The sequence below is a fragment of the Aulonocara sp. 'chitande type north' Nkhata Bay genome, linkage group LG4, assembly GCF_057382095.1.
Source record: "Aulonocara sp. 'chitande type north' Nkhata Bay isolate Kocher_YH1m ecotype deep benthic linkage group LG4, A_spYH_male_GT1.1, whole genome shotgun sequence".
Classification (NCBI taxonomy): domain Eukaryota; kingdom Metazoa; phylum Chordata; class Actinopteri; order Cichliformes; family Cichlidae; genus Aulonocara; species Aulonocara sp. 'chitande type north' Nkhata Bay.
In genome coordinates this window covers 10,507,289-10,517,424 of record NC_141347.1, presented here as the reverse complement: position 1 = coordinate 10,517,424, position 10,136 = coordinate 10,507,289, and the positions used below count along the sequence as shown (strand labels likewise).

At 38.6% G+C, this 10,136-nt stretch overlaps 1 protein-coding gene across 1 annotated transcript in view; it reads right to left on the bottom strand.

Annotated features, from left to right (window-relative positions):
• Positions 1-1,436: 1,436 nt before the first annotated feature.
• Positions 1,437-10,136, bottom strand: part of abat (4-aminobutyrate aminotransferase) — a 30,192-nt gene continuing 21,492 nt past the window's right edge. Inside the window, exons 11-16 of the mRNA XM_086288320.1 lie at positions 8,875-9,023; positions 7,059-7,196; positions 5,762-5,929; positions 4,743-4,889; positions 4,038-4,149; positions 1,437-3,711 (exon numbers count right to left, since the gene is read on the bottom strand). Of these exons, the coding sequence (XP_086144446.1) occupies positions 3,590-3,711; positions 4,038-4,149; positions 4,743-4,889; positions 5,762-5,929; positions 7,059-7,196; positions 8,875-9,023 (836 nt within the window). The 3' untranslated portion in view covers positions 1,437-3,589. The remainder of the gene's footprint in view (positions 3,712-4,037; positions 4,150-4,742; positions 4,890-5,761; positions 5,930-7,058; positions 7,197-8,874; positions 9,024-10,136) is intronic.

The window sequence follows — 10,136 nt, the reverse complement described above, 5'->3', positions numbered from 1 at the left end:
AGAAAAAAGAACTGGTCTGTTGCTCAGTCCTCTTTTCTGATGAGAGCAAATTTTGCACCTGATTTGGAAACCAAGATTCCAGAGTCTGGAGAAAGAATGGAAAGGTCCAAGATGCTTGAAGTCCAGCGTGAAGTTTCCACAGTCTGTGCTGATTTGGGAAGTCATGTCATCTGCTGGTGCTGATCCAATTCAATTCAATTGAGTTTTATTTATATAGCGCCAAATCACAACAGTCGCCTCAAGGCGCTTTATATTGTAAGAAAGACCCTACAATAATACATACAGAGAAAAACCCAACAATCATATGACCCTCTATGAGCAAGCACTTTGTGGACAGTGGGAAGGAAAAACTCCATCTGCTGCGACCGGTTGGGGTGACAGGATAGAAGACATGCTACGGAAGAGAGCCAGAAATTAATAACAAGTATGATTCAATGCAGAGAGGTCTATTAACACATAGTGAGTGATAGTGTGCTTTTAAGTCCAGAGTAAACGCAGCCATCTACCCGGACATTTTGGAGCACTTCATGCTTCCTTCTGCAGACGAGCTTTATGGAGATGCTGACTTCATTTCCCAGCAAGACTTGGCACCTGCCCACACTACCAGAAGTACCAAAACCTGGTTCAATGACCATGGGATTACGATGCTTATTGGCCAGCAAACTCGTCTAATCTGAACCCCACAGAGAATTTATGGCGCATTGCCAAGAGAACGATGAGAGACATGAGACCGAACAATGCAGAAGAGCTGAAGGCTGCTCACATAACACGTCAGCAGTGCCACGGGCTGAGAGTGTCCACGCCACGCCGCACTGAGGCAGTAATTCATGCAAAAGGGACCCAAACATATGCATGATTATACTTTTCAGAGGTCCGACATTTCTGTATTTAAAATTCTTGTTTTATTGATTTCATGTAATTTTCTGAGCTTTTGAATTTGGGGATTTCATAAGCTGTAAGCCATAACCATCAAGACTATAACAATTATAATACTTTCACCTTTTAAGTCGAATTACTGAAATAAATGAACGTTTGCATGATATTGTAATTTTTTCGAGTTTCACCTGTAGAAAATAAAATATGACACTTTAAATGATAGCACTTTGTTAGTATATATTGAGTACAGAAATTCAGTGTAATATAGGATTAGTGTCATAGCGTATATAACACAGTTAAATAAAACTTTAAGTATTTAGTATAATTCAACCTTAAATGATTATTATTTTTGGAGCTGGTGGCATATTTTAAGCTGTGAGTTCCCCTTTAAAAGTTTTTGCACATTTAAAATGAAAAATAATTCTGAGGGGCACGTTTTTTTTTTTCTTTCTTTGTTTTTTCAGATTTGAATGACACCTAGCTGAATACCATAACCTATCAGTCCATTTACAGTTCTATGATTTTTATTAGGTCAAAAACCTTTCAACAGAAACAAAAACTCAAGTTTCTCAAAACTTTATTAATCACAGTACATGGACAGAATATTTTATAGACAACAATCTATAATAATTACATCAATGACCATCAATATTAAATCACAAGTGCAAGTATTTAGTGTAAATGGGTTTTTTTTTTAAGATGATCACAGATCCTCCATATAATGCCTGACAACAAGAAGACAGGCACCATTGTCTAAATCACCATCATATTAGGAGACACCCTACAACCCAACCTTCATGTATGTTCAGTATTAAGTGTAGGATGATGATCTGACCCTGTGAACTGTTTTTTAATTCACTACATTAAGAGGGGTAAAATTTATGCAACGTAAATGTAAAAAAGGAGAAGAAATATTGTTTATTTGTATTTCGTTCTAATAGGTAAACAATAAAGACATAATTAGAAAAGACATGAATCACATTCCTAACACTTGCCTAAAAACTGCATGGAACATTTGCTACTACTGAGGACGTTCTACAGAAGCAGACTTTAAAAAATTAAAATGCCAAATATGTCAAAAGAATTTCAGCTTTAAAGTTATTTGGTAATTTATTTCAGCTTCACATTGAAACTAATGTGTGCTTTTGACCACCCTCTGTAATAGACCTGTGCGTTAAGTTCAACTCCCCCTTAACAAAATAGCTTATCTAGCTACAGTAAACTTTTACTTGGGTCTGTTTCGTTCTATGTGTAAACAGTGTAGATTGTAGCATAATGATTGTACGGGTTTAGTATTTGCTAAAGTGTTTATGCTTTAACTTTTTAATATGTTATTTTGAATCAATGACTGTGAGCACATTACCTTGTTTGTCATGTGTCAGACTCAGAAATGGTTTTATGCAAAGTGTAATGTACTTAAAACCCAAATAGGATGACATCGGTCTCGAGCCTATCCCAGGTGACACAGAGTAAAGCAAAGTACACCCTAATGTCACAAATAAAAAGTATTAAATGAAATAAAAAACAAGAGTCTTGAAAACAAAATGTAACCATATTTCCATAAAATGTCAAGCAGCAACAATGAAGCTCTTTTTCTTTAAGAGTAAAGTAAATGGTGTTACCAAGGCTCTCATTTGAGCAGAGGGCATAAAAAATGTTACACTGAAATAACATGCAGGCACTAAATTATCTATGACATTTTCATGGTCTATTTAAGAGTCACATTTTCTTGGCTACATCATTTCAAGTTTATTACTATTAAGAGCAACACAATAGTCATAACATTATGGACAGTTTTAACGGACAGTTTAGATTGATTGTGTTCATACAGAGAGTCAGCACTGACACTGTACTCTGTATCCAGGATAGGTGCGTGGCAGGATGAATGTATGCAGTGAGGCGACTCTTGCATTTGAGCACTAAAAGCAGCTTTATGCAACACTATGAGTCAACAACTAAAGTTCATTAGGAGTTAAGACATTTATTGTGTTTATTGCTATAGTAATTGTTACAGAATTACAACCACATGTGCAGTCGTACTTATGAATCTCATATATCTCAATTCATAAATGTAAAAAGGTTTAATGTTTTACATATTAGGGATATTTTCCCTGGTAATATTCAAAACAAGAGTGTTTTTAGGCCAGATAAAGAATAAAGCAAACTTTATGTTTCCCGATTCCAGAAATTAAGCAGAACAGTGCCACAAAAAACAACTAACGTTAGCTTTAGAGAGCACTTTAATTTGACGTAAAAACCAACACTTTTTTATGTGAATGTGAAATGAAATACTTCAGTATAAGTTATAATGGCGAGATTTTGGAAAATACAGCTGTGTGATGTCTCATCATCTCCAGAGCAGACTGGCCAACATTTCTGTACAAAGACAAATTGTTTAACTGTTTTCTTTAAGTAGTTGTTTTCCAGGAAAAAGTAACTTCAACCAGACTTGAATACATGTACATGAACAGAAATGAATCTTTATTTAAAAAGATTCTAGGCTTATTTTAACAGATTTAATTTTCAGAAACATGAACATTCTACAAAATTTGCATTTACTACAACTAGCCTTCTTTTAGCTGTAGCTCAGGGCTAGTTGAATTTTATTTTGTTTAGATTGTGCTTCTCTTTTCTTAAACTGTCCAGAGTTACGTTTTCCCCCATTCTGATTTAACTCAGGATTGTATATTTTTAGAAGGATTTTGGAAAGGATCTATTTGTGCTGCGCCAACACATCATTAAAAATATTGAGGAAGAGGTTCACATGATACTCCTTGAAAACCAGAGCTGGGCGGAATCTGATTGTGCGATCCCCACAGCCCCCGAGGAGGACGCCTGCCAACGAAACAAAATGGAACAACAATAATTGTTTTTTACAGAGATATCAGACAGATATCTAGCACTTTCAAATATGATTCCTTTGATGACTTCGCTGATTAGTTTCAGCTATATTAAAGATAAGTTAAGGTTACTGCTAACAGAAATGACAACATCGTAAATTTCTTTACCCCTTTGGCTTTGCTAAGCCAAAGGATTATCCTCATTATTGTCTAGTTTTGCAAATATCATAAACTTGCCTTCCATGATCTCCATGAGTGCAAAACTGAACCAAAGGAGCCATCATAAAAAAGAAAAACACCATATATTGATATGCTTTATACCTTTGTCTCTGGCCTTGAGCATGATCCTGTCACGTGTGGCATCATCACAGGCATCAATGGCACAGAACGTCCCCTGTCCTCGGGCTCGACTCAGTATGCTGGGGTACTGAGCCTGCGGAAAAAAGCCACGTAATTTATGATCACGACCATTCAAAGCATTCAAATGCAGCATTACGCTCAGTTAGTAAGCTTAAAAACCAGCAAAAATATTCAGGTCAATGATTAACAACCAAAGAATTTTGAAGTGATGTACTAACTTGAAACTTAAAAGCTAATAATATTTTTTTTAAATGCTACTGCCTCCATTCTCTGTCTCTCACACTTACATGTTTCAGATCAAACAAATTTTTGTATTAGAAAAAGACAACATGAGTAAATACAAAATACAGTTTGTGGCAGATAAGAGGCACAGCGCAACCACGTTTCCATGTTTTTCAGCATTTTATTATTACTCCGGTTGCCGTACACAATCGGCCGCAGCTTGGCAGCTCGCAGGCACACACAAACGACAAGAACCACAAATACAGGACCCGGTACAGATTTTGAAACTAGCAAGGTATGATTGTAGGTATGATTGCGATGCCGCGCAGGTGAGGTGGACTCACTTCTGCTCCACGGGCAGTTTTAGTTAAGGCAGGTTTTCAAACATGAACGGCCACGAGTTTGGACCAAGTTAATTAAAAAAAACAAAAAAAAAAACAGTACCTGTAGCTCATAGAGGCCATTCAGCAAAGCTTTGCCAGAGCGGGTCACTTCCTCCAGAAGATTTTCTCTCCGAATCACATTGAGAACCTCAGAAAGGAACAAGTTCTTTGACGGGTCACCCATCCATGTGTTAAAGATGCGGTAGGGCTGCGGAAAGCACAAGAACAAAACACTGGATACTGGGTAGTAAAAACCTAAAATAAAAAGAACAGCTAAAACTTATCAAAATGGGTAGGGAAGGGGGCTGATTCCTGTTTCAGCTGACACTGGGCAGGAACCCCTGTGATGCACCAGCACTCTCGACAGGCTGTATATCAGTGTAGAAACATTTATGTGTCTGCATCATGGCAACAAAGATGAAAACTACCAGAAAAGAATTGTGTCACAACACACCAAAACTGACTGCCAAATCATTCAGATAAACATTCAATTTGTAAAATTGAAATGATATTCCTATTATTAAAGTTATAAAAACTATTAATATTATGAAGAATAACAACAACAGACTTTCACAACTGCTTTTTTGTGAGACAGAATCTTTTAACTGTGACATGTAATATTGCCGGATGTGGTGCCTCTTCTATTTCCACCTCTGCAGGAAGCCACTCCCACACTAAAATGTTTAAACTCATTTCCTTTCAAACTAAGCTAACTTTTATTGGTTAGCTGATTCTAAATCTTATGTGGTGCTTTTCTCCTCTGCCTGAGCACTAAAAGCCTCATTCATCTAATCACATAGGCACTTATTTCTATGCTTTTTCTATGCAAGTTCTTTCTATCTAAAATTCACATGTATAGTCCAGGAGAGCAACTTGAGGTTGGAATTAATGCCCAAGGGTATTTGGCATGCAGACAGGAGCATCCGGGGATTGAACCACCAACCTTTCGATTAGTAGATGACCTGCTATTCCTCCTGAGCCCATTACAAAACTAATGTAATGTAGAACTTACAAAAAACAAATAAGTTGGAATTTAAAATTTAAAATTATTGTAGAAAAACAGACATAAAAATGTCAAACCTTGTCTGCCTGTAATTCATCCTTGTGGTAGTAACCCCCACTCAGAAGCTTCTTGCTGAAAGAGACAACGTCAGCAGGGTCGTCCATACCCCAGTGCTCATGGGCCCAAAACTTTCCTGTGCCTCCGCCACCAGTCTGGACCTCATCCACATGAAAAGCACAGCCATGCTGAGGGGGGAAGCAAATATACTCAGTATACCTCTGCCAGAAATTTTGAATCTCTGAACTCCAAAGCAGACAATCTTGACTTTTTCTCCTTGGTTCTGGATGAGAGCTGTGATGTCCGAGACACAGCTCAGTTACCACTCTCTGTACGTGGATTAACAAGGGTTCAATGAAAAAGACCATGACAGGGAATGCTTCAATCACAGAGGTAACTGCATGCTTGGACAGGGTGAAATAGGACACGCTGACACAACAGGGAAAAATGTTGGACCTTTAAAGCAGATCCAAGATAAAGTGACTAAAATAAACCCTGAACCTAAATTGTTATTTTGCATTGTATTGTGCATAAGGATGTGTTGTGTTGGTCAGTGCTGAAAATTAACCATGTTTTTGGTATTATAAGTAAAATGGATAATTTCATAAGGGCATGAGCACTCAGTCACACAGTTTGTCGCACTTTGCAACTTACTGACTGCTATGACAGAGGCTACAGTGTAGGACCTGAGAGCAGAAATTGTGAAAAGAAAGGCAAGGACATTCCAGTGACTTCAGATACAGAATGGAAGGCAGCTACTGCAGCTATTGCTGTTGATGTGACTGGAACAAATGTACAAACTAAACTCCAAAACAAAACAAACACTGTGGGTAATGAAGTTGAACAAATCCAGATACAGATCCTCCCTTGGTGATGATCACCTTTATTCACAATTGTTTTGGGGAATGTTAGTTAAAATGGAATCAAATCTTGGTGTTGTTATTACACAACACCAACATTGCATTTTTAATTGTATCATCTCCTCTTCCCAGTAGCAGTGTATAAATATATCACATTAATATTGAGCAGAATATTAAATTCAGCTTATTGGTGCAGCCCTCCAAAATGGTCCCAGTTTCTCATGTGGGCCCTTTCCACAACATTATCAAAGAAACTGTATACATATTTTTGAGACCATTTTCAGTTCCTGCTCTTCCTGCACCCCTTTATGATTCCCATGGACATATCTATACATATCTTTAAAAATATTTTAGCAACATTAAAACACTGTAAGTCTAGAAAAAAAGCCCCCAATTTTTTTTTATTATGATTAACTCCCACATACAAACCAGTCTGTCTTTAAAGCTAGTGTCTTACCTTGCGTGCAATATTGCGCAGTCTTCGGAAGAAGTCTGGCGAGGCGTGGTTATCGCCGCCTTCGGCCTGAATCGGTTCAATTACAATTCCTGCTACAGGTTTTCCCTTCTGTCTCCACTTCACAATCAAATCTTCCACCTTGAGTTGCACACAAGAATTCCAACATCACACACAACATGGCACTTTTTTGTCAAAGTGATATAACTTAAATCAGTCATTCATAACATTAAAGCAACATTAAAGTTCAAGTTCAAATTTTATTCGCCACATGCAGTGGCAGGTTGCCCTGCAGTGGAATGAACCCGCCCCCCGACCTTACACACACAACACAGACATCACATGGGGATACAAGTCAGAGAACGGTTGCATTACAGAAAAACCACTGAAATGTACACTACAATGGGAAAGTACAAGAGGAAAAAAAAGAGTTCTCTACTCATGCTGGGCTATAGGAGAACAGCTGGATCCACTTTCTTAATTCTCCGATAAGCCAGATGTCAATTTGTCCTGTGATATCAGGTATCACACCTGAAGTTGGGAATTGGTTGATCGTACTAGTTTTTCAGCATACAGTGTACAGCATCTTCACTGAAACTCAGAACAGTGTGCTTCTATGTAGAGCCATATGCAGGAGCTTACACTGTTTTCTAATGCTTTCTACCCGCATAATTGAGCATGCGACAAATACTGTATGGCCCTAGCACCGGCTGACCAGTTGCCTTTTGTTGGACCATTTGTAGTAGGTACTAACCACTGCATACCCAAAAGACAGTCTTTTTTCTCATTATACCCCATGTTTTGACAGGTGCTAATATAATGTGATCAATTTTATTTTCAGTTTTACTGTAATGTAAACTGCAATATGTGTAATGTCATGAAAAAACAACAATTACTTAAACTTCAAAAATACAATCTCAAAAAATTAAAAAAATGAAAAGAACAAATTAAAAAACACATGAGATCTCATCACATCTAAAATAAAAATCATCCTCAAAATTAATAATTTCATGGACTAGCTAATGTGTTATTGCAGTATCAAAATGACACTCTGTATTTTTATGGCCCCCAATGAGATGATGCATGGTGTCCTGGAGGACCTTCTTCCAGATTTGGATTTGGGCAAGTCTGAGATGCAACCTGGTGGTGTCGAATGGACTGAAACATAGCATGGGGGGCATTCACTGGTATCAACTCCTTCATTCTCCAGCAGTTGCCTGCATACTCTTGCCACATGAGGCCGGACATTGTTATGTACCAGAAGAAACCTAGGACTCTGCACCAAGTATACCTAGGGCTCTGGCAGTGCTTGTCCTGTTCCACCTAGGGGTGATCGTGGCTCAAGAGTTGGGAGTTCGCCTTGTAATCGGAAGGTTGCTGTTTCGAGCCCCGGCTTGTACAGTGTCGGTCGTTGTGTCCTTGGGTGAGACACTTCACCCATTGCCTACTGGTGGTGGTCAGAGGGCCCGGTGGTGCTAGTGTCCGGCAGCCTTGCCTCTGTCAGAGCTACAATGTAGCTACAATGTAGCTTGCCATCACCAGTGTGTGAATGTGTGCGTGAATGGGTGGTAACTTCGTGTGTAAAGCGCTTTGGGGTGCTTAGGGACTAGTAAAGCGCTATATAAATACAGACCATTTACCTTGCACAAAGGAGCAGATACTAGTTCTGCTGATAGGTTAAAAACCTTCAACTCAAATCAAAACTGTTATATATTAAAAAAAAAAACATTTTGCTTCCTGTGATGACATTTTGGTCTGTACCTTATGGTTGTTCACATATACTCATATAGTATCTTTTCTGTGTATACATACAGCCTACCTCCTCCAAACAACGAGCCTCTTCCTCAGCGTTCTCTCTGGTAAACTCATCCAGTGGGTACTGTAGTCTGGGGAATGGGGCAACAGGCCAATCAAATGATGGAATGTCCAGTTTGTGGATCGCTTTGGAGTGTGTTGTTGCCAAACAACCTTAACAAGGCAACAGCAATGAATTAGTAACAAATCCACAAAGTTAGAATATGCCTTTTGGTTTTATCTTTCCAAAAAGTCTAATGATTGCCATCATCCACTGGGAAATTTGCAAGTTTGCTCACTTACGAAAAAATTAACAATCTCTAACAGTATCATTTTAATAGACAAAGAATAGCAACCAAAAATCCAGAAAAACACATTAAATAAAATGAATAAATTTGCACGTCATTGACTGAAAGTATTTGATCTCCTACAACGCAGCCAGAATTCTGGTTCCCAGAGACTGACTGAAATCTGGCAGACAATTAATCAATCAATTATACATACTCCTAATATTCACTTGCTATGTGTTCACCGGTCTATAGACTCAGTTTGTTCCATTCAAACCTCCTCCGGTGGGGAAGGATTGTAGACTTCCCCAAGGCTGGAATGGGTTACAAGACCATCAACAAGAAGCTTAGTGAGAAGGTGACAACTGTTGGTGCAATTATTCCAAAACAGAAGAAATAGAAAATAGTCGCCCTCAGTCTGAAGCTCCACATTAGATCTTGCATGCACCTCACGGGGAGAGCATGATCATGGTAAAGGTGTAACACAGTAAGCTATAAAGGATTAAAATCATGTGGTGCTTGTAAAGTTTCCCTGCTTTAGCAACTGGCCTGTCTACAGCGAAAATCTAAATGATTCAGAGAAGGCTTGTGTGCTTTTGTCAGACGAAGCCACATTCAAACTGGAATAAGGAGAAAGAAGAATGCTGAGGATTACCCAAAGAACATTATGGTGGAAATACTATGTGTCAGGGCTGTTTGTCTGCTAAGGACACTTCACTGCTTTGAGAGGACAATGAACGTTATCATGTCCCAAAAAATCTTGGAAGAGAAGCTCCTTCTCTAAGCCAGAACACTGAAGAGGGCTCGTAGATCTTCCAGCGAGACAATGTCCTAAAGCATAGCACCAATGGAACATAGAAGGGACTAAGGAAGAAGCAGGTAAAGGTCAAAGAGTGGCCTAGCTAGTCTCCAGACCTCAGTAGAAAACCTCTGGGGGAAGCTGAAGCTTCAATTTGCTAAGCAGCAGCCAAAGAGGAGTGCAAAAATCCTTTCTGAAATG